At 40.2% G+C, this 24,038-nt stretch overlaps 1 protein-coding gene across 9 annotated transcripts in view; it reads right to left on the reverse strand.

The window, feature by feature from the left end:
• Positions 1–1,116: 1,116 nt before the first annotated feature.
• The window catches only part of sox6 (SRY-box transcription factor 6), a 132,717-nt gene continuing 109,795 nt past the window's right edge, over positions 1,117–24,038 (reverse strand). For all 9 annotated transcript variants that reach the window (XM_085269939.1, XM_085269946.1, XM_085269975.1 and 6 more), the window contains 4 exons: positions 16,046–16,151; positions 8,199–8,372; positions 7,093–7,309; positions 1,117–6,357 (listed from right to left, as the gene is read on the reverse strand). In XM_085269939.1, coding sequence (XP_085126065.1) covers positions 6,051–6,357; positions 7,093–7,309; positions 8,199–8,372; positions 16,046–16,151 — 804 coding nt within the window. In that variant the 3' untranslated portion in view covers positions 1,117–6,050. The remainder of the gene's footprint in view (positions 6,358–7,092; positions 7,310–8,198; positions 8,373–16,045; positions 16,152–24,038) is intronic.

The following is a 24,038-nucleotide window of genomic DNA, read 5'->3' on the forward strand; positions in this document are numbered from 1 at the left end:
TACTGAGGTAAACAAGGTTGATAGACTTGAATGCAGAGACCATTGGTAAAGGGATTGATGGGGTCCAAAAACACATATGCCATGGTTTTGCCATGAAAGAGGTCCGCATACCGATCGTCTTCAGTCATGTTTCTATTCACATATTTTTGTTGCTGACCAAAACGAGTTGGTAAGTTCGGTTGAAATGTTTCTACCTTGTTGTACCTTTCTAAGCTTTAATCTGGGACCATAACTACTTTTATTCACAAGTGGTTGTGTTATCCTGTTAAATTAACAGATTAAATTAATATTGTTACAGAGGCACAGGACTAATGATGGCTGCAGACTAGCTCTTACGTTAATGTTATCATGTAATTATTAGCTGCTACCCATTTCCTTAATAATAACGTAACAGATGGGTAATATTAATAATTGCTAACCGTTAACTGGCCAGATTAATGTTTATGATAATGCTTTAATACGTCAGTGTCAAAACAGGGGCTATAGGGAGTGCATGAAATTCTTCATAAAGACCAGGATGTCTTTAAGATGCTTCACAAAGATTTTTTGTGCTACTGTTCACATGGTTTTCTGTGTCCAGCAGTGTGTGTAAAGATGGAGGTTTCCATCCAAGTATCAATTATTTAATAACCCTACATTCTACTGAAAGAAATGAGTACTTTGGAGTTTTCAGAATTTTGGTATCCAAAGGTACTGTAAGTATCAGCTCTGGCAACATCCTTAATCCAGTGCAGTTGTATACAATGTTATTATAAAATGATTACATCCATCCATCTGTTTCCATCAGGCAGAGACCAAAAATGTTGAATTCTCTCTCAAAACCTTCTTAAAATGTTATAAATGAAGAAGTATCATCAAAACAGCAAGGCTGGTTTGATTTCATGTCCATAATTGTCTTCAGTTTGATTACTTGAGCATCAAAATTGACTTATCAGTTGAAGACAGCGATTCTACCCCCCCAAAAAAGAGATTCATATACTGCTGTCATTGTGGAGCACAATGATGCCAACGGTGTAAAACGACATCAGCTAACTGTTCCCCAGCCCTCGGTTTTCTTACATTGCAGACTTAAAGAATGTAACAAACGCCTCGACAATACAAATGATTACACAAATCTTAAAACAAAATGTCTCTTTAATTTGTAAGTGTCAACAGCAGTACAAAAGATGGAGTGATGTGAGCTTTTTGTAACACAATTTCTGTCTCTTTTACAGAAAAGGAGGAACTTCTTGAGGTAAATGAGCTAAAACAGGCAGTTATTGAGCCCACTGCTGCATTGTTACAATGGACAGAGATATTACAGAAATATGGTGTTACAATATGTCTGAATTGATCCTGTGGGGACAATTTAATCATATACAGTATACACATTCTTAAGGTGCCTAGATGCACCCAGTGTGTCCATCATCGGTTTGTTTTTACTTGATATAGTGTATTAATACTACCAAAGCCAAAGAAATTGCTTTCCACACACACACCAATGTAAAATTATTCACCTTAAGTTTACCTCACGTCAATACTGCACATGGAAACCAAAGACTTGCTGATGTACACTTTGAAGCCAAGCAAAACAAAACAAATATAAAATAAAAAAACAACTAAGTAACATTTTAATTTTTTTTTCTTTTTAGCAATAATATCCCTAGCAAATAATTGACCTTTTGTACTGTATAAAGAACAATGTGAACACAAACGTGATGGCAACATTTTTTTTTAAGTTGAATTAAAAACTTTACATTGGACTGTACAAGATATTATGATAAACTATTTACATATTCCGACATAAACTTTTTTAAAGCAGCAACAGACACTATTTAATTCATTTCTCTAATAACAGCCAAAACAATACTTTCCATGGGCCTAGGTACCTGCCAGAGGAGGGGGGGGGATAAGAGATTTCTAGGCGGAAAATTGTATCAGGCTGCCAGCAATTTCAAAACAGTGGCTCCAGTGATAGAAGAGCCCCACACAGTGTTGCTTGAGAAACAACGCTAAAAAGCAAAGTACCAAAGACGGCTATAAATGTCATCCTGAACAAAAAAAGTTTACACTTCTGAACAGCAGCTACCATGTCAGTCCAGCATGTCAGTGAATTGTGCTGATTAAATTAACACAGAGAACATTCCCACCATATACACATCACAAATTTCAGACGGAAAAAAAAAAAAATCAAATTACAGTAAGTAATGTTGAAACCATTTGTGAGTCTAGCAATTGGAAGAAAAGAAACAAATTGTGAGGGCTACGTTTTCGGGATGGCTGGATAGTCATGGACATGTTCATTAAAAATTGGCAACATACAAAAAGATGGCAAGTAGAGAATTAACTGAGAAGAATGCACAATCTGTGAATTTTGCCACATTGAAATAAATTGAAATAAATACTTGCACGCTCCCACATTTAAAACAATAAAAAAATCATTTGTGTTTGAAGCAGTCATTCATAAAAACATTTGTTTGTTACATTAATGTCAATGCAAGCCAAATGCATGCAGACTCTTTTTTTTTTTCAGATTTTGCACTCATTAAAAAAAGTGCCACATACTATGAGTGCTATTCTAAACACAAAGCACAAGTGAGCATTATACAGCATACCGTTTAAGTTCTATGATGATTGGAAACACACGATTTAATAATTCTTTTAAGTGCTTGTTGTCTGAATAAGTACCATACTCGTTACCAAGTTTAGCTTTCGTTGATTATTCAAATTGTCTGGGGAGCATCATGAAAACATAAGCGAGTGAGGTTCGTCTTTTTGTTTCAGGACCAGTGCTGCTCTCTTCTAATAAGCAGGAAAAAAATAAGCATCTACATGAGGTACAGTGACTTGTCAGGTTTTAAAAACATGAAACCACATACTACAAAAAAAATAAAACAGCCAAATACATAACTTATACTTCACTAATGAACAAAAATATATTTCCTATGTTGTATTTACAATTAAATCTTAATGAGATGGAGAATTAACTGAAAACTATGTTTAGCTCCAATTCATTAAATTGTTTGTTCTTTTTTTTTTTAATTAATCTGATTGTCCATGATGTCTTTAACTCAAAATTTTAGAGCCAGCAGTGGCAAACAATAAATATGTCGTGCAATATACAATGCACTGAAGTCTGGTTTTTCATGGCTCACTGAGCCTGCTGTTGAATTTCCTGCTCACTTTTCTTGTGCTGAGTCTCTCCTCTAGGCAGCCCTGAAGATTAAACAAAGTGTCCATTCATCACATGTGTCTTTGCATAAATAAACAAAACAAGCAGACAAAAAAAAGAAGAAAAAAAAAAGACTCAAATCTGGTAACTGTGAGAGCAAACCCACGTGAGTCCAACTGGGGAATTTTGTTCATTCGTGTTGTTTTTCCTCAAAACAGCTTCACATTAATCAGAATAGATAAAAATACAATTTATATCCAGTGCTTATAACACTTATGAAACATTGTCTCTTTGTGAGTTCTCGTTGTCATTATTTTCTTTCTTTTTTTGTTCTTTTTTTTTGTCCTTTTTTTTTTTTTTTTTTTTTGCTATTTAAGCTCAGTCAAGTTTCAGTTCCATGAAGAGTCCTTTTTAACTACCAGCCCACTAAAGTAGTGTGGCATAGTCATGAAAATATTTACAATCGCATACAAATACATCTAACCGCCAGCAAACAGGAGCAAACAGTTTAGAAATACCAAACAGGTTGACTTGGAGGGAAATCCACTTGGGTTTGTTTGTAGGAGAGCATCTTCATGACGTGTTCCTCAAAATGAGAACAATATAGAAAAGATGCAATGGAAAATAATAAAATCTGAATTATCTATGAGGTAATAAAAAGGGGAAAACATGACTTAATATAAATATGTCCAAAAGTTTAAATGATATAAGCCAGCATCTGATGGGTAATAACAATAAGAGTACAGAAGATAAGGGAGCATTAAAGAACCGTCTGTACCAATTTGAGCTAGGAGAAAAATGCAGTGACCAGCAGTGAGCGTCTTGACCAGTTAAAGCTCGTGACGAGATATTCATGTCCTCCAAAAAAGCTCTGCACGCTCTCTGAAATGGACAGGTTCAAGGGCATGGGAGGGGAATAGCTGGACTCATGCATTAATAATGCTGTATTTCAGATGATACCCAGTCGTCAGTCATTTTAATAATCCCCCACAGCTTGATGTACTTGTTCCATCTGCTCGCCAGTGCCTGGTGATTGGGCCAGGGTGGGAGCCCTGTTGAGGCCTTATTTCCAGCACTTTGATGGAGAGCACAATGAGCGACACACACACCATTTTTATTGTTTCCCATCCTTCCCTGGTGTTTTCTCCTTCTCTGAGCCAGATGGCGCCCCCTGGGTGCTGAGGTTGCCACAGGCTGGGGTCAGAGCAGGGCATGGCAGGGAGGAGAGCCACTTAGACCTTCTGCCCTGTAAAGAGGATCTGAGTCTCAACATCAAGGCCTTGACCGCTAGATGAGCTTTATCTATCTGCCGTCGCTGGAAGGTCAGGACTTGTCAGGTTTGAAACTTACATTAAGACTGAGTTGCCTCTTTTCTGATTCTTGCATTTAGTCTGTATTTTTTGAAGTGCAAACAATGAGAGCAGTATAAAGCTGATCAGATTATTGTAAATGTTTCAAAAGCCTCATAGGTGATAGAAGGTTTATAAGTGCACTAATTAAAAAATTGTGTATTTTATCCTTTGTATATGAGTCTTTTCTCTATGTACTTGCAAACTGTCATTTCTTTTCAAGACTACTTCAGTAATCAACTCATTGCATCAACCCGATGACCGTGCTCTCCTTTAAGACTTCTTAGTGTCAGTTTAAGATTTACAATGTCTAAAAAGAATTAAGATCAGAAAAAAAATTACGTTTTAAGACCTAAGACTTTAAACTTGCCATCCAAATGGGGCTAAAGTGTTTAACAGAGCGCACTGTAGCTACACATTGTACAACATCAATTTAAGATTGTAATGCCACCAAAGCTGCCTTTCGCTACTGTTCCAATCCCACAGATTGGAGGCCTTTGGCCCTTTAGCATTCTGGCCTGATTACAATCACTCTGATTAAGATCTTGGTGAGTCAGAGTGGACTGCAGAGCTGGAAATAAGTGAAGGATGCCACGGTGCTCTGTGTGGACAGGGATGAGGAAATGAAAGGGCTGGCTTCATTGATGATCACTGCATTGGCCTCCCCAAAGAACAGCTAGCATCACAAGCTACCGTCGACAGATGTAACATATTGTAACCTCCTGCAGAGCTTGCTGCTTCCAAGTTCCTGAGTTTAATTTGTTTATTCTGTTTGGGTAAATTAAAGAAAGACTGGATGATGAAGCTGCATTAAGAGATGAAGAGATTGTCTAAGACTGAAAGACTTGAAACAACTTGAAATGTTTGGCACTTGCGCACTAAATTAAGTTGTTTTGTAATAACAAAAAGAAAAACACAATAATAATAATAATATTACTGATAGTAATAATAATAATGTGTAATTAGCCTCTGTACTACGTTGGAATCACTCCTTATCATTTTGAGATATTTTGTTCATATTTATCTCTTGATTAAAAACATTCACAAGCTGTTGGCTGGCACGCTATACCTGAGTGAGAATATTATTCCCATCTTGAACAGTTAGGTAATGTAGCAAAATCATCTAATTGAAGAGGAAAAGAAGGTAAATGACAGTAAGAATTACCTAGGTTCATATCAAAGGTTGTAATTTCAAGTTGTCTTTTGTTTTAGGCAATAACCTAATTGTCTATATGTCCATGATCTTAACAAAAAATAAACAATGAGATAAAAAATATATATATATGTATATATATATATAAATTACCACAACCAAACTGCTTCACACACTTAAAGAAACACTTAAGACCAAATAGCTTTTGATTCAGATGAAGCCACAGCTGCATGCTGGCTTCGATATGATAAATCATTATTTTTTTAAACATGTTCAAACCTTTTGTGGTGTAGTTTTTGTTTTCTTTTGTTCTTTCCCTCCCTCAGATCAGACCAGCCCTCTGGGCATCCTCCTGTATGAGTACTGTTTCTGCACTGGCCTCTTCGGTTAAAAGGTCTCAGTTGGCACTGACTGGCTCTTGTGTGTCATTTTCACTGCTATAGTCTGATTTGGGCTCGTCCTCAAAATCTTCGTACATGTCCATTTCATCCTCGCCATTGACCGGCTCGCTGTTGTTCACCATGCCAGTGGGCTCTAGCTTCATGTTGTAGGTGCTCTGAATGACGGGAATGGATGGCTCAGGACTCGCTGAGGCACTTGAGCACTCCGATGTCATCTGAGGTGAGGGTGTGGTGGTCGCCATGGTGATGGCCCCAGGGTAGACCATGCTGGCGCTTGTGGTGATGGGAATCTGCGGTGGCTGCCTATATGTATAAGAAACACATACATTTATATTAAATGCAATCAGTTTTCACGACGCACTTGATTAAAAAGTGATCAGCATAATCGGAAAAAGAGCACACGGAAAAAGCGCTCAGTGGTGCTCATAGCGCGATTGCTGCTTAGGTTGGTGGCTACATGTCTCTAAAGTGCGTGATTTTTTTTCTTACAGCACTTAAACTGAGATGGCTGGATTACGGGTTTCCCACAGCAGTCTGCTGTAAGCCAGCAGCTCTGTGAAAATGATTTGGAAAAAGAGAGGTACTCCTGACAACTCCCGTTTTGAGCCGCTCAGAAACACTACCCAGTTTATTGGTGACATAAAACCAATACGTTGCTCCTGCTGCTCTTTGCTGCTTTTGCGCTGGATAATTGATACTCCAGCCACTGAATCTTATGACTGACATGGGAACACCTGGAGAAGGACTCTCCTGATAACCACAAACAGTAAATTAAAGTGTTAAGCCTTAGACTGCTGCTGTCCACGCTTACGTAAATATACACGTAGAGCTTATAATGTCTGTATTTGGTGCTCCATCAGGAGATTACTATTGTCTTAAATTATTAGTAACCCTCTGAATTAAGCTGCTGAGTTAGCAACAGTGGTTAACTCAGCGTTCACTTTTGCAAACACTGCTTTGCATTGCATGCACATGTTTTCTGCATTTTCTTGTGTATTACGTATGGCAAGGCTGGGCTAATCACAACTGTGTACTTACCCCACAGTAAAGAACTGCCTCATCTCTTGTCGCCGTGAACGCATCATCTGTTTGTACTCTCCGATGCGGAGTTTTTTTCCGTCAATAATGCAGGTCCTCTTAGGCCGTGGTTTGTACTTGTAGTTTGGGTACTTCTCTAGATGAAGCTTACTTAGACGAGCCTGCTCTTCATAGTAGGGCTGTTTGTCCTGGTTAGACATGGACTTCCACCGGGAACCTACACAGCACAGTACATTCAGATTTTCAGTAACCAGAAAAACTGTTTGTGATAGTAGGAAACTGCAGGAATCCATTGCTCTTAAACATAACCACTAATTGAACAAAATAAGCAGAGAGGTGGTGACCTTGCACTTATATAAAATAACCAATAATGCAATGTGAAATTCATAGTCCTTTACTTTTTACTACATTGCATCAAGATTTAATTTAATACAGAGTTACCCCTAATAAGGGTGGACGTTTTCTAGAAAATGCATAGATTTACTGTCTGCTGCACAACAATCTCTTGATAGCTCTGCATGTGCACATTATCTGAAACCAGAGGCAGGCTTTTTCCTTACTGTCAAACAGTAAGGAACAACAAGCTGGAGTAGTAAATACTGCAGCTCGGTGAAGTGCCCTACACTGGCATGGATGACAGCACTTTTAACAGCTCTGATGTATGGACTCCAGTGTTGAGGGGACAAGACCCATTTAGTCTCTGTCATTTTTCATGACAAACACTTATGCTAGTGATGGGCTATAAATCCATCTGTATGCTGAGGCGAACTGATGCACAGTGGTCTACGAGATAACGTGCACACTCTCTTTTTTAGACGCCAGACACTTTCTAAGATATATGCTTTTCCGAGTGCAATAAACCCATGAGAATGAGCAAAACTGAAAAAAAGCCTGGTAAGTCAGTGTTGGAGAAACACCATTAGTAATTGAAAAACTCAGATTGACTACAGTGCTCTTGAGCATGTCAAAAGCTATGAAACAAGCTGTGGTTCTAGCAAAACTATAAAACTAAACCAAAACTAAACTATAAATGGTGCATCATTATCAGTTTTGTATAAAGCAAAGAAGTCAAGTGCTCACAGCTGTATGTTTTTAAAGAGTCTTACCCAGAATCTTGCTTATGTTGGAATTGTGCATGTCGGGGAAAGCCTGGAGGATCTTGCGCCGCTCATCCTTGGCCCACACCATGAATGCATTCATTGGCCTTTTAATGTGGGGCTCGTTGTTGTTTCTTCCCCGAGATTCCCTGAAGACTCGCGCCTCGGTAGGTCCAGCGCCTCCTGTTGGCCAACAATAATAGGGTTGGGGTTTATCTGCAGAGCCATTGACTTCCTTGGACCCCGGAAAAAACAAGGGCAGGAACAAGAAGAGAGAGCGTGGCGAGACATTAAGTGACAAGCCATGTTTAAACTCTCCTTCATCTGCTATCTCCATCATGACAATTATTTCAAATGAGTGCAGAGATGCAAACACTGTTCAACAGAGTCTACAGGGTTGAATATGGCGTTTAAGGTGGACCTGATCTCTTTAAATCGGGTCTATCCAAAAGCAGTACAGAGAGAACAAGGAGGAGCCCTTTGACTTCAAGAATAATTCAGTTCTCTGTCCACAAGTCCAGCTTTTCTACTTGTGCACATATATTTCAGACTCACAGCCAACATAAATATAAGATTTGAGCCTGACTTTAAAAAAAAAAAAAGAAAGAAAGAAAAAGCGAGGAAACACAAACTCTTGCAAATCTTTATAAAAGCCAAACTCCATTTTACATATATATGCACAAAAAACCCCTTCGGTTTACACTTCTTTCTCCCCTTGTTTCTCACTTTCTTCCTCTTTCCTTCAAGCACGCACACAAACAAACAAACCAAGCACACATTAGCTGGGAGAGTGTGCCGATTCTGCAAAGTGCTGTTTCTCAATCAGGGCATTCACAATCAGCATAAGAGAGTTTCTCTCAGTATTAAACTGTACATCAGACTGATAATGATTTCTGTTTGCATGCGCATTTGCTTCCTTTTATATGTAAGATGTGAAAGAATTAAATAAAAGCAGTATGAATATTTAAACAAACAAAAATATGTTGATAAACAAGGCTTGAAAAATAAGACAAAAAAAGCCTTCCATATGCTACGATACATCTTTAATGATCTCAAATCTGGAAAAGAAAGCTTGGGATGACTCATGCATATTTCATCATCCACATGTGAAGCCTTCTCATTAGACCATTCCACTAGCAGCCTTGGCACACGTTACCTGGGGTCTGATTTCTATTATTATTTCAGTTGATAAACAAAATCAAACTCTTAATGAGTAATGGAGGGCTGTGCAGAGACATTAATTCCAAATCCACAGAAGCCTCGCCCTGCTCTAATCACTGAAGGTATTACTGCAGCATTTTCAGCCTCAAGAGTTGAAGTGTCTTTGCTTCAAAAGAACATGTCCTGTTTTCAGAATTATTATATGAGACAAGTCTTTTTAAAAAGGCAACATACTTGCAGTACAATAGAGATAAAGGTGTGCTGGAACTTTGTTTTTGTTTACAGGGTAAGAATTCTTGAGGTCTAACCTACCTAGTAGAAAAGCCTGTTTCTCACAGTGCAAAAGCAGATGAATTGACTTTTCAGCAGCTCATGTTTAACAGCCAAAGAGCCACATTTATGATCCCTTCCTTTACCTGGAAAGCCAATAAAAAGGTGTATTTACTTATGAGTCAAACTCATATAATTGCAGGTGTTTGCTGGTCTCTCTATTTGTCTTAAATAGACAGACTAAACATTACATATGCAGAGAAAGGTAATAAATGCATAGTTATCTATAACTTTAGATTCATTTTCAGTTGCCAAAATGTCCTTTTAACCATATATAAATGCGTTTCCTCATCATTGCTATCTAGACGCCTGTGTTCTTTTAATTTCACAGTCTTGTAAAATATGCACCAAATTAGAGATTTTTGTTACTTTTCGAAATACTTTCTCTACCTCTGCAAGCACCGCGTTTTACTCTGTTTGCTGAGCTCCCTCAAATGCTGTTGGCCCGAAAGCCATCATGAATTCAAAAATAATACACTACCTTTGCTGCCACCGAACCCCACAGTACGTTAATTTCATTTAGCATGCACTCACTGTACAGGATGAATTGATTTCACTTTGTTTGGTTTTGACAACCATGTTTATTGTGCAATGAAATGTGGTGTGGCGGAGGGCTGACAGTATCCATCAACGCGGGGCAATCTGCTGACTGCCGGGGCCAGATGAAGGTATTCATTAGCTCAGGAGCGCAGCGCTCACTCAGACACGACAGCCAGTGTCTGCGCCCTGGGATCGCTTGCCGTAATTTACGATGCCTGCCGTGCCATTACTCTATCACTGACACTGATTCAGCAATTTATATACTGGTGCGCATGTATATGGGCAGAGGTGATCTTCTTATGTAGAGCGAAGGGGGGGACAAAACAACTGCCTGCCATCACCTAGTGCCACATCCATAGTTAGCCAGGAAACCAGCCACGTGACTAGGTTCATTGGAGGGAATCCAGATGAGGCATGGTCTTTTGCTGCACATGACTGCACGCAGAAAAGCATCGCTTTCTGCTCTGTCAGATGCTGCAGAAAACTGCAGACTTGAACAACAGGAGTGATGCACCTCGTAAGTTGTTCCGAGGCAGACGCTGTGTGGCTTGGATATGTAAAATACTGAAAGTGATGGAAGCTGCCTCGGAGAAACGAACAGCCCAACTTTGCGAAAGACCTTTAACCTGAAATAGCAGCGAGGTCTGTGATCTGTCTGAAAGCACCTTGAAGTACAGAACTGCTTCCTTATTCAACCCCTGTAATATATATGACTTGATCGGGGACATCCTGTATATTCACACAGCAAACTGCTTGCAACTATAACATGCAATTTACTGCCAGGTTGTTTCCATATTTTTGCAGAAAATCGCAACGCTGCTCTGACATTTTGCAAATGAGCAATAACTATTGTTTTCCAGGAGGGGCAGGACATTTAGGAATCAGTTAGTTAGGTGTGTGATTGTGTAAATAAACACAGATGTTTAGCGGTGACAGGGCCAGGCCCCCTGGGTGGTAGCTGGGGAGGGAGCGAAACAGAGGGAGTGCTGCTTAATAGAATTTATTGTGATTCATGAGGCCCGCAGCTCAAGTGTGACAGAGCGATATGAGAATCCCCTTTTAATTTGTCTCTCCTGGAAACACTGCAGATGAGCAGCATGAATTACAGTGTGAAAGAATGATTGTGTGTGTGTCTATGTGTGTGCGCACACGGTGGAATAAAGAACGAAAAGGGAAAGTGAATAACGAGGAAGAAGGAAACAAAAAAAGAAAGGGGGCGAAATGGAGAGAGAATGTAGTGAGGCCCCACAGCCTGTCACACCTGTGAGCTGCAGGCTCAGACTCGACCATATAGCAAGCCAGAGGGTAGCGCTGCCCCAGCTGCCCCCTCTCCTCCTCCTTACTCATCTTTGTTCTATGGGCAGACACATAATGTCACCCAGGAATCCGCTCAAAAAGGATGAGCCTCAGTGAGCAGGCAACAATCACGCAAACCTGCCAAGCCCTCCCTGTTGGGATCAAATCTAACACCTCTGAGTGAAGGCATTTACTACTGACAATAGAGCCTCTCCCTCAGAGCAGGATCAGGCGAGATTAATGTGTGTGGACGGACAGGATGCGGCGCTCAGTGGCTCTGGTCCAGTCTGAGTTCGTGGCATGCTAATTAAACCGGTGAAAATCACAAGTGATGTAAACCACATTAAAACATCTCAATTGTCTTATTTTTAGTACCCAGTTGGGATCGTTTGGGTTTCCATACCCTCTGTGTGTATATGTGTGTGTGTGTGTGATAGTGTGTGAATGCATGCACACACGTGGGAACTTGGGAACAAACAGGCAGCTTGTTTCAACATGCCGCAGCTTTTACTTTTGCCTGCAGAGCCAGCTGTCTTATGCATTTAGTTTAATCTTTCACAACTTCTCGGCCTCTGACACTCACAGAGAAATACACACGTTTGTTCGTTTGCTCTAAATTTCAATTTGCCAGCTTCAAAACAGAACTTTCTTATTGATTGTTTTGACCTGTGCACCTACTGTTTTTGTGACTTGACACGTTATTATGTCAAAGGCTTCTCATCTAAGCTTTCTTCCAGAAAAACTCCCCGGCAATAAAAGCCAGAGCTTGATTCCCACAGACTCACAGCAGAAGAAAAACAAACATCTTCAAACAATCAGCCCATATAACACTTCACAACAGCTCTGAGCTACCGATGTAAAGAAACTCATTGTCAGTGATCTGTAGCAAAAGTGCAAGACTACTGTTTTTCTTATCCTATTCCACAAGGACACTTCTCAGCTGAAGCTTCTCTTTTGTTCTTCAGTCTTTGTTTGATATTATCTGATTGGGCTTTTAGATTAATTCTGTTTCCTGCCTGCACACATCTCTCAACAACTCCTTTGTTCTTTGTAGACCCTGAGTGATGGGGGCGTTTTAGACAAACACACAACCTCATATGGCAGCTCCATACTGCCATATGTGAATGAACGAAGGGCCTCAGGGCTCAGGCTTTTGTGGTATTTGGTAAAGACCTAATGAATTTGCCAAGGGATCATGTGTGTGGCTTGTGACTTTGTTAAATGATGAAAATCCCATCTATTCCTATTTTTTAACCATTCCCATACACACACACACACACACACACACACACACACACTTTTGGTTGTTCGGAGTTGGGTTTCTGCCTGCTTTGCAAATATTAGCTTAAAGAACCTAAAGCTTTCTGTGAACTGCCGCGATAACAGAAGTCACTGTGCCTGCTCAATGCGGTTACTCTGTTCTGGATGGAAAGCTGCTACACACCAATGGGCTTTCACACCCTATGTATGGGTGAGGTGGTGCACCCAGTAATTTTCCCTTTCAGGAAACACCAAAAGTATGTGCAGTGTGTTCTGATCTACTCGGGGGAGGGGGCTAAAATGTTTCCAAATTCATTTGCCTCCTATTTTTATAGGTTGTTCCAAAACTAGTTACTGATGCTACATTTTTTGGATAAAACTGCCTTTTTGTCATAGAAACATTTGTGGTTTTTTATGGTAATTTTTTAGAACAAGTTTCAATTCAGCAGATCTTATTCACATTGAAAAAAAATACTTGGCACCTGGATGACCTTTGACCTTACATAATCTAGAAGGCTAATGTTTTGTATGCTTTCATATTTATGCTATTAAACAGAATATAAATATTTTCGTGCACTGTATATTTCTTTATGTTATGGTATGCCAGGGAGCCGAGCTTTCTTTGGTTCAAGGAAGAGAAAATCCTCACAAGATTTCAGATGTAAGCATTAGTGATGGGTCGTTCGCGAACGAAATGGCTCTTAGAGCCGGCTCTTTGACGTGAACGACGCGAGCCGGCTCCTTATCGCGAGCCGTCACGTGGGTTTTTTTTGTTTTTTTTTTTTCTTTCTCTCACCCTCTCTCTCTCTCTCTCTCGCACTTTTTTTCCGCTTCACTTCGCACCTGAGCCTTGTGCTTTATGCTGGGCAGAGGGGGGAGGGGCGGTAGTTACACTCAGTAGCACAGGAACAGAGCCAGAGGGAGAGAGAGAGAAAGAGAGCCAGGGACAACAACGTCACATTAGAAAGGTATAGTAATCATCCACAACTATTTTCGGTTGCAGATGATAAAGGATTCAGAAAGTTTATTCATGCAGGCCCATATGACAGAGAATATTCATCTTCTTTTTGTTTTCATATTATAATTTATATTTAATTGTGTTTTGCAGTGTTTTGTGTTGTTTTCACTTTAAATTTGTAAAAGGAAAAAGCTGAAAATTTAAATAGTTAAAAGTTGAAATGTGAATAGTTGATTTTTGTATTATATGATTTATTTATTACATTTTATGTGGAGTGAAAAAACAAAAGTATATTTACAGTGGCCCCTACAGACAAAGCACATACAAACTTCAAATCACGTACGAACTCTGAAGCATGTACAAACTCCAAAACACGTAAAAACACGTACAAACTCCAAAACACGTAAAAACTCAAAACACGTACAAAAGACAACAGAAGTGCTCCAGGATGCTGGGCGCAGTGTTGAGCTTTTGTTACCTAGTGGCTACACAAGCCAGCAAGTACCAACGACCGGATTTGGTGTGTGGTAGTAACAGGTAAATGAACTTTTTTAAAATTATTTGAATATATATGAGTGCCTGTGTATAAATACACAAACAATACACACATGCTTTCAATTGTGTAATTTAAGTGATCTAGTAGCTCTGCTTTGGAAGTTCAGTTCATGCTAGAAATGTGTTTTGGAGTTTGTACGTGTTTTGTCTGTAGGGGCCACCGCATATATTTATATATAAACATATACAAATAAAACCACTTTTTTTACGTTAGTAATTCCTTTTGTGCATAATTTTATATTATTGTTAATAATAAATTAATTAAAGCAACAAAACAACCTGAAGAGCCGGTTCGGAGCCGAAAGAGCCGGCTCTTTTTAGTGAGCCGAACCGAAAGAGCCGGATCTCTAAAAAGAGCCGGAAATCCCATCACTAGTAAGCATGTTCTCAGAAGAGTAAATACTTTGTGGTTCACATCTCAAAATCCTGCTTCACATCATTCATCTCCGTGCCTTCCTGTTGGTAAAGCCTAAAGACACAGACCGATATATATATATATATATGTATGTATGTGGTGTAATAGAAGAAATGCTAACTGTGTTTTGAGTTATGTCCATTGCCCTGTCTCCCAGCCACCCCCCCACCTTGGGAAGAGGACCTCTTCTCTCCTCTAACCTTTGCTTGCTCCTAATCCATAACCCACTGGGAAAACTGATGTGCGGTGTCTGGTGCTAGCCTTTCCCTCGGCTCTAAACAGGACTTAAAAGGACAGAACTTCCCTGGTGCGCACTCTGTTTCAGTCCTGACTCCACAGTAGCCACAGAGGGAGGGTTACCACTGGGAGAATGAGCACTCAAAACACATCTGTCCAAGGAGTCAGACGGGTGGGATGGGATCTTCTGCTGTGGCTTACATGGGAAACATGTAAATGAATCCACTAAATGCACCTCTAATTCTCATCTTCAGAATTGGGTGTGATGTGAAACTAAATGTGCTTTGAAGTTGGTAAACAAATCTTTTTATAGCAAGATTTTTTTAAAAAAAAAGTCTATGTGAACCAACTGAGCAAGACCATTTAGTTCTAAAACTGAACTGAAACGTGCCTAAAACTTCATTGGAAAATGCCGATGTGTTACATTGTCCTGAGAAATATCTATCCCTCTGCCCCGAGACTTTCTGAGGCATGAAAGATGAGTCAGAACCATTTTATTTTCTGCTCTGGCTCTGAAGTCCCATGGAAACTGCCACAAATATTTATGTCAGACAAATATTAGTTGCACTGAGGAACTCTTTGCTCCTGTGTAGGAGCCAGCTCCACAAAAGCAGATGACGATTTGTCACACTGGTGTAATCAGAATTTACACACATGCGCCCAGGACCTCAGACAAGCAACAACAGCAACAGGAGTCAAGCTTGGAAAAAAGCCAGCTTTGTCCTCAGGCACCCTTGTTCTTCGCTCACCTACCTGTGAAAACCTCAGAGCGATGGCTCATTTCAAACGGCATTCACCACTTCTCTCTTGCACACAACTGTCCCAACCGCTCTGCATGCAGTACTGAGCAGTAGGCCTTTATTACACATCAAAACTCCCTTTTCTTTTAAAAGGTAGACTCAGTTTTGAGTGTGTAGACAATCCACCCATTGCTCTTAATATTCCCCCCCCCCCCCCAGGATAGTTTAGAAAGTTGAGTAAAATGTTACAAATTATGCCGATGTAAGGACTGAATTTAAAAGCATGTAATAATAATTAAAGGGAAAAGGCAGAAAAACAATGAAATAAAACAAAACAAAACAAGAGACCCAATAATGGCCTTACCATCTAGATCTTCTGGCCTGGTGAGGTCAATAACTCTGTGGCCAAGCTTTCCATCCTCACCCAGCTTGCCAAGGTGGTGCCCAATGCTGTCAAAGTGTGCTCTTTCCTACAGAGATATACAAAGAGTCAGGTAAACAAACCAGCACATATACACCTTTTTACAGTGACAAAACAGCTGGAAAAAAAATAACAAACTCCATCACAAATCTGAAAATTTGAAAAGAAAAAAAAAGTGTCTTTGATAAATGCAGTTTGTTTTGAAAAGCTGCTCTTTTGACATGAGCTAGATGCAGCTTTTTCCTCATCTCTCTATTCTGTAGCTGTTATAATGGATGACAGGAGGCAGCGAGACAGTGAGGGCCAGGGGTGCTCTAAATAGATTTACAGAAGGATACTTTGTGATCCCGAGCACACAATGGGGCCGTGGCCCTCTTTGCAGTGCTCAGATTTTCCTCTGTAATCTTCTCCTTACATCCTGCCTTCCAGTCTACAGCGCCCTGAGCTCAGCGCCCATCATTTATTCAGAGTTCATGCTTTGGAGAACACACCGTGTTTTCCCGTTTGTCATGTTTCTTTGTGCTCAGATTAAACTTGGCATCATGTTGTACTTGTCGCACAATGAAACCCTGTCATTCAGCGCTCCGTGACAATATTAAATGTCATGTCCATGTGCATTTACAGAATAAAATAACAGCTTTCGGGGGGTCTCTGAATAGTTGCTGCACATTACACTTAATGTATTATGCAAGGGGAGAGTGCCGACTGCTGCTGGCTCCATTGTTGAATGACCTACTTCCTCAGTGAATACACAGGGCATTAGCAAAGGGCTGTCTTCCTCTCTAAAGACTCAACTAGGAGATGGACACTTTGACTCTGCATGATACAAATAATCTCCCCCCCTCCCAGGTTTGCCTGGATGACACTAAAAGCAGGCATGTTGCCACCATTCAGAAAAAAGCATTTGTTTTACTCCCAGGGTGCACGTTCAATCTCTGCCAAAGATGCACTGTCTGCGCTGACCTCTGCCTCTTTTCTTTCTAAACAGGCCTATCACATGCAGTCTGAGCAGACACTCAGGTAGAGTCCCCACACAATACTAACAGCTCCCCTGCCTCATGCAACGACACCAACAAACACATTAATCTTTGAGCCCCTCCTCTGTGAGGCATTCCACTGTTTTGTTTTTGTTGGGTTTTTTCACGTTTTCTCCCCACAGGGAAGTTCTTTTTCCCCAGGTGATAAAAAATTAAGAAGCTCTAACAACTGTGCCCGCAAACATTTAGTTTATGCCTGTAGCCAGCTAGCCGACTTATTCGAACTTATTTGTTTTTATTATGATAAATGAAATCATGCTGGTGAAAAAAGTCAAAATGTATTATAGTGACAGAGGCAAGAACAACAAAAAAAGAAATCTCTTTAAAATGTTTTCTTTCTTTTTTTTTAAATTCTCCTTTTGTGCATTTTTTTTGTTGGGGGTTAAAAATTCTGACAAGATGAAGAATGAAGATAGTTCAAGTCCATTTGAGGCCTTTCACAGTATTTTGATTTTCCTCATGCTTTTATTTATTCAAGAACTATTCCTCAAAAGAAAGGACCACGCAAGAGACAGAAAGAGCACTGCAATTTACCATCATACTTGAAGGAGCAGTCATTATTTATGGCCAGCTGAGTGATTCTGATGTACAATTAACCACTACCTGCTTATGGCCTGTGATTAGAGGCTGTCTATCTGACGGCCCTTTGCTTACTTAAGTGTTTTCTAATTATGACATATGTGGTGGTCCCTGCTGGGCATGAGGACACTTTGTAAAGCGAAGATGGAGTATGGTGCCTCTCTCTGTGTCACATTCTGTGTAAAGCAACACACGCACGAGCAAGCACGCGCGCACACACGCACAGACGCGCATTCATCACCCAGCCACATTATTGCTCTTAATGAAAGAAGCTAGCAGCCTGATGACAAAGTGACTGAAGTGCGATTAGCTGGATGGGCGATGGTGCTGCTTCAGATGCTACTTGGACAGTCTGCTCAGAAGACGCGGCATTCATGGGGTAGTGTGTGTGTCTGTAATAAAGTAGTCATCTCGTCCCTCTTCTGCGCTTCGTTGCTCCCTCTTGATCAATCAAGTCCTTTTATAAACTCATGATCATTAAGCATCATGTTGGGCTGAGAAGGAAAGAGAACAGGGACCATCCGTCAATGAATTTCATTAATGGCTAGCTCAGCATTGAACTTCTTTCTCCACCGCACAAAGTCATATGATTAGTGAGCATCAGCACACCAGACAGCCCGGGACAAGACTGAATGAAGCTCTTGTCTTTGAGGTAGCTTTACTTAATTTGACCCAAGGAAAAAAAAAAAGGAAAAAAAGAAAAGGGGAGGTTGTGGTTAGTGGAAAAACATCTACATATACTTTATACAACCTCTTTTACGTGCTGTAATGTAATGGTCTAATTGCAGTATTCCCCTCCTGTGTGCTATGCTAATTAATATCAGACTATCTGTGCAATATGGTACCACAAATTTTCATAAAATTTTATATACTGCGCTTAATATACTTATTGGTTATAATTTCCATAATTTATATCGGTGAATTAGAAATAGACTGGAAATTAGGGCTGTAAATTATCCGCAAAGCATCCCGGTTTTGTTTTAAGGTTGGAAAAGATTCAGTGAACTAATGCTTCTTTACTGCACACGCATCAAGTGCTGTGATAAATTAATGGCAGTTTTATTATTTTATAGTGTCATTAAATTTTTACTGATCACTCTGACACAGAGAAGTAGCAAAGGACATGCAGTATCTGGGGAAGCTAGCCATCCTGCCAGAGAAAGAGAGGGAGAGACTTTGAAAGAGGGAGCCAATCAGTATATGGCCAATATTTAAAAAAACAAAACAAAACCCAAACACATATATATATGTATATATGGTTTTTAAAGTAGCAAAAACCAAACATAAATGCTACAAGGCCAGCTGAGGAAAATGTATTGAAACAACGCAAAATAAGAACAAATTGAGGCTGGTGTGAATAGACAAAGATAAAGAGAAAGGAAACAAAAGATATAACAGTACACATCATTTCCCTCCCACTCTGACCACGACCGCTGGCAAGCAACTTGTCCCTCCCTTAAATGACTTCAGCATGCAGCTCTCCTCCCCACAACTAAAATTATAGCAGTGCACTCAGAGCTGTAGTGGAGAACTGCCACCCACAATAATCTCATCTGCCCTGCCTGTGCAGTCTTTTGTCTTTAAAGTTTGGTAACACATGTATCTGTTCAGTTGCACATGGCTGGCTTGTGAGGGAACTCACAGGGAGACTGTGAGTCACAGAGGAAGATGAGAAAAAAAAGGGGGTAGATAGCAAAGTTTGTGTAACGTCTTGGGCGAGGGAGCCCAAAAGGGCCCTTGTCAGTGTTGTAAGGAAAGCTTTAATCTGGCTGGCCACAGAACATGTGCCGGAGGCCTGCTGCTCTACCCACAGGGTGTATTCTGGGCAGAGGCGGGTGGCGGACGGCCCTGTGCATTGTGCCTACTCCGCCCTATATTTAGGCAACGCATTGCCAATCCTGACACTCCTTCACTCTCTCCTTTGCAAATAGCTTTAGTCAAAAAGGCAAAGGCAAATCCAGATGGATCGGGATTGGTCAAATACACATGAAAGAAAAGTACAGCGAAAACTAACTGTGGTGCAGTTTTTGGAAGTCAGCTCGGTTTGGAGGATCGGGTTTGGCTGTGAAATGAAAACTGAATCTTCTACATAAATAAAATAAATAAGTAAGTGAAACTTTACATTTCTCACACCACAGTTAAATGAAACATTTAAGTCCCATTATGAATTCTGAGAGCAGTTACAACTGCACTTGGTGAGAACCATTAAACTAAATCTCACCACACTGGAAAGTGTATGATTGTATATGATTAAGATCTCATGATTCAAGCTTTTACAGCGACAGGACTCCCGCTTATATTTGATAATGTGCTGAACTGGCTCCAGTTATATCACACACCTGGTATGTGGCAAGCTGAAGGCAGTAGTCCTGACCACAATGCAGGGCTTTGTGTATCAAGTGTCAGTCACCACTGTGGTCTTCAGTCCTTGAGTGAAGACTCTGAGGGTCTCAGACTAAAGCCCTCAACAATCTGTCCCAGTCCTGATGCAGACAAAGACTGCACTTTAACATGGCTGCAGCTTCTCACAGCTCAGCACCTCATCTGTTTTGTATTTGTATTGTAACCAGTTGTAAGGTTATTTATAAGTCTGCAGCTTTCCAGTAGTTTTTGCTAGTTTTGAACCATTTAAATGTTAAGTACATCCAGCCATGCGGTAAACCCACAGTGCCTTTCATGCAGGCTGTTGCTCTCTTTTTACCCATAGATGTCCCTTTGCTAAGGCTAATGCAGGCAGCAGCAGAATCAACAGTAGCAGCCACAAAAGCCTGGCATCTGTTCCATAGTAGTCATACTCAACATCACACAGAGCGGAGATGGCCGGCTATTCCAGTCCTATTTGTACTGCCAGGGCATCAACCCGTTTGTTTTAAAAGGCCTTTAATTTAATTTAATTAAACCACTTAAACATCTTGTAAGCTAACCTCTTGTGTGCTTTCTGTGAGTTTCGTTTTTTTCGTGAAAAAAAAAAAGCATTTTCATTATTCAAGATCATTTTTGCTGCAGTGAAAACAAGACAAACCCACACAGTGTGACCCTTCAGTGCTAGTTTGAAATTTAGTTGAAACAGTTTATTTACTTCTACATGTCTACTATGAACATTTTCTGATCATGTTATTACATTACACATGTGGTTGGAAGGAAAATGTCGCAATACTGGGTCATTCTCAATTCAGCCCGCGTGCGCTGAAACATAAATTGTGTATCAATCTGAGTGCTGCGAAACATTTCTAACACGGTTTTCAGTTCCTATTTTCTTTGCCGCACCGCTGAGGTAATTTGTGGTGACAACATGTACTTTTACGAATTTCCAATTCTTGATGAACCAGAAATGTTCGATGTTAAGTTGGGCTTAAATCTCCAGCCTTATCAAACCTGTTCAGGTTACCAACAGCAGGATATTTCAAACTGCGGCTCTACCAAAACGCCTTTCACATCCAGACAACACATCAAGACTTGTTGGACACTCTGGCCATCATGGTCCTACTGCAACAATACCATAGACTATAAATGGTCCTTTGTAGCCTATTCTTTTCCTCATCCTTTGTTGAATGTGCCTTGTGGTGACTACAGCATCACAGGTCTTAGCCACCAGGGCCAGCAGCATTTCTAATCAACTGTAGCCAGCCAGAAATGCACTATGTTAGATGACAACTGTAGAAAATAATGGAGCCACCATCGCCAAATGACCCTACCAAGATGGACTCTTGATGTCTTTCTGGGGAAGAGGCAGGAGAGCAAAAGACTTGACCTGGGACAGGAGCCCGCAGACACACACACCATGCACAGGCGCATTTTATCCCGAGTCATACATTATTTTTTATTCTTTTGACTGAGCTGAACAATTGGACAAAGCATTAATGTAAGCAATCTTCACAATAGCACTTGCTGGCTACAGCCAGTGTCTGGGAGCGGAGCATAATCTAATTTGGATGGGCAAACCCTTGTATGCCAAGGATTTACATTGCAGCCAAAATGCCTTGGTTTGCAATTTCCAAGACAGCAGTCGAAAAGGAGCAGAAAATTGCTTCCAGGGCTGCAAACCAGACAAGATTATATTCAAAGTCTTTGTGAGGGCTTTGCCTGAATAGAGTCCTGGCATCACACACACACACACACACACACACACACACACACACACACACACACACACACACACACACGGGGGAACAGTATAACCACTATAACCAATAGGTTAGGAGTCTGGATTTTGTTGGAGCACCAGTGTAAGCTCATTTGAATATTTACAGGCTGAGCTTTGGGAAACGGGAAATGGACAATTGTAGTCATCAATACTGAGGAGAGGAGAGTTGTGGGGCAGAAAGGGCAGTTCGATAGGTTAATGCACTGACCTTTCCCCTTTTGATTCCGGTTAGGGACATGTCAGCAGAGGAATATATTTTATCTGACACCTCCAGAACATCACATACTACAGTTTATTGGAACTCAAGCAAAAGAGGTTGATGCTCCTATTTTAGAGATTTGTTTATGCACCACTTGTGAAAAAAACTGCAGATTTAGTCACATGATCAAACAGTATGTAGTACACTGCTTGTGTGTGTGTGCACATAATAGATGAAATGTATAAAATGACTTTTGTCACATAGTCATGAATGACTAAGGCTGAACATTCAATTAACACTCTTTCTTCTTAATATGAATTCCTCTGCTCATTAACAGGCAGTTTGCAGTTTCCAGACAATTACACTATTGATTGTACACTTGGCCAGTTTTTAAATGTATTGAATTCCACTTGGATTTTTTTTGTCTTTATTTAATGTGGCTAATTACATAAAAACGAAAACTCTTTTATCACTTCGTTATGTAGATGTATGCAGTATATGTCACAATGGGGCGATACAAGCCTACTATTGAAAACTTTTTTGAAATATTTAGCTTTCTACATCTCTCATGTGTTAATTCAGCTTGAACATTTGATATGAATGATTTGAAATGATTGCTCTGTCCTGCTGAGTCAGTGGAAATGTATTAGCAGGCGGTACCTCAGGTCAAAAATGCATCCATGCAACATCTGAGTAAAAACATATACACGCAGATGCTTCTTATGGTTCATATGACCCTGAAAAACAGCATGTCCACTTGAAGCTATGGTGCATTATAGAGGGGAAAAATTCAAATGGTTACAAATGGATTTGGTTGTAGTGTATATGACTGCAGGCATACTGGTGCATTCTAGGTAAAAGCTTCCACTGTGTGAGGAAGAGATGGTAAATAATGGAACAAAGTAATTGCCTCTGCAGACAATAATACCTATAGATAAATATTTTAAAAAGGCAAATTGCAGAAGGGTTGTAAAAGGTTTTATTGTACTGATGGGATATAGTAAAAACAGACAAATAAAAAGACAAGCAGGAAAATCTGCTCCTGTAAAACATGAATATTTCACATGTCCTCAGGTTAAAGCCTTGTATACCGTAGAACAGAGTCTGATCTACACAGTGTTCTCCTAGGTCAATGGCCAGGAAGGGAGAGTGAGAAAGAGAGAGCTAGAGTCATGGTGATAAAGGTTTGGGAGGAATGCATTGTACTGTTCAGATACACTTTATATGAAAAGATGAATTGATCCATCTCTAAGCAGCACTTAGACCCACTCCTCTGCCCGGTCATTACAGTGGGATAAATCAATATTTAATATCCCCCTCTAACAGCCACACTGAATGATCTTAACCTCTCCTTAATCCCATTTATGTTACCTTTCCAGAATCTTCTTCATGTAAGCTCTCACTTTGATAAACTTCCAAACAAGAGACTGGGAGGGGGGTTATTAAAGACCACGCCATATTTATGTCAGGTGAGGTGCTTTCTTAAAATATTAATATTCTGAAACTGACCAAAGTGAAAGCTTTTATCTCGGCTATTCGAACCATTCTAGTCTGCTGGCTTGTTGTATCAGCAAAAGACCCGCTCGGCTTCTCTCTCATTTCACTGCTGAATTACAACTGACTGTTCTTTATTACAGCCAAAGGATGAAGATGATGGGGGCAATTCTTTTAGCTGACTTGATAAAGCCTGCATCTAATTTTACACCATCCTAATAGGACCAGTGTCACTGAAACTAAGAGGTGACAATATCTCACTATGATTTGCGTAGGAGGCAGTCCAAGGGTGTGCTCAGTTAAGGTGCCGTTTAACAGGACTGATATGTCACAAAAAGAGGTGGGTATCATAGTTTTTTCAAAGGCATGCATGGGTCTAAATAGCCACAATACTGCGATCCAACTGTTCTAAATAGTACTTTATTGCCTTTCATACATTCTAGTATTGAATACTATACATTCACTTTGTTACTGCCATAAACA

This window comes from Mchenga conophoros, linkage group LG1, assembly GCF_057382185.1.
Source record: "Mchenga conophoros isolate Kocher_MC1m ecotype Shallow Benthic linkage group LG1, M_conophoros_male_GT1.1, whole genome shotgun sequence".
Lineage (NCBI taxonomy): Eukaryota > Metazoa > Chordata > Actinopteri > Cichliformes > Cichlidae > Mchenga > Mchenga conophoros.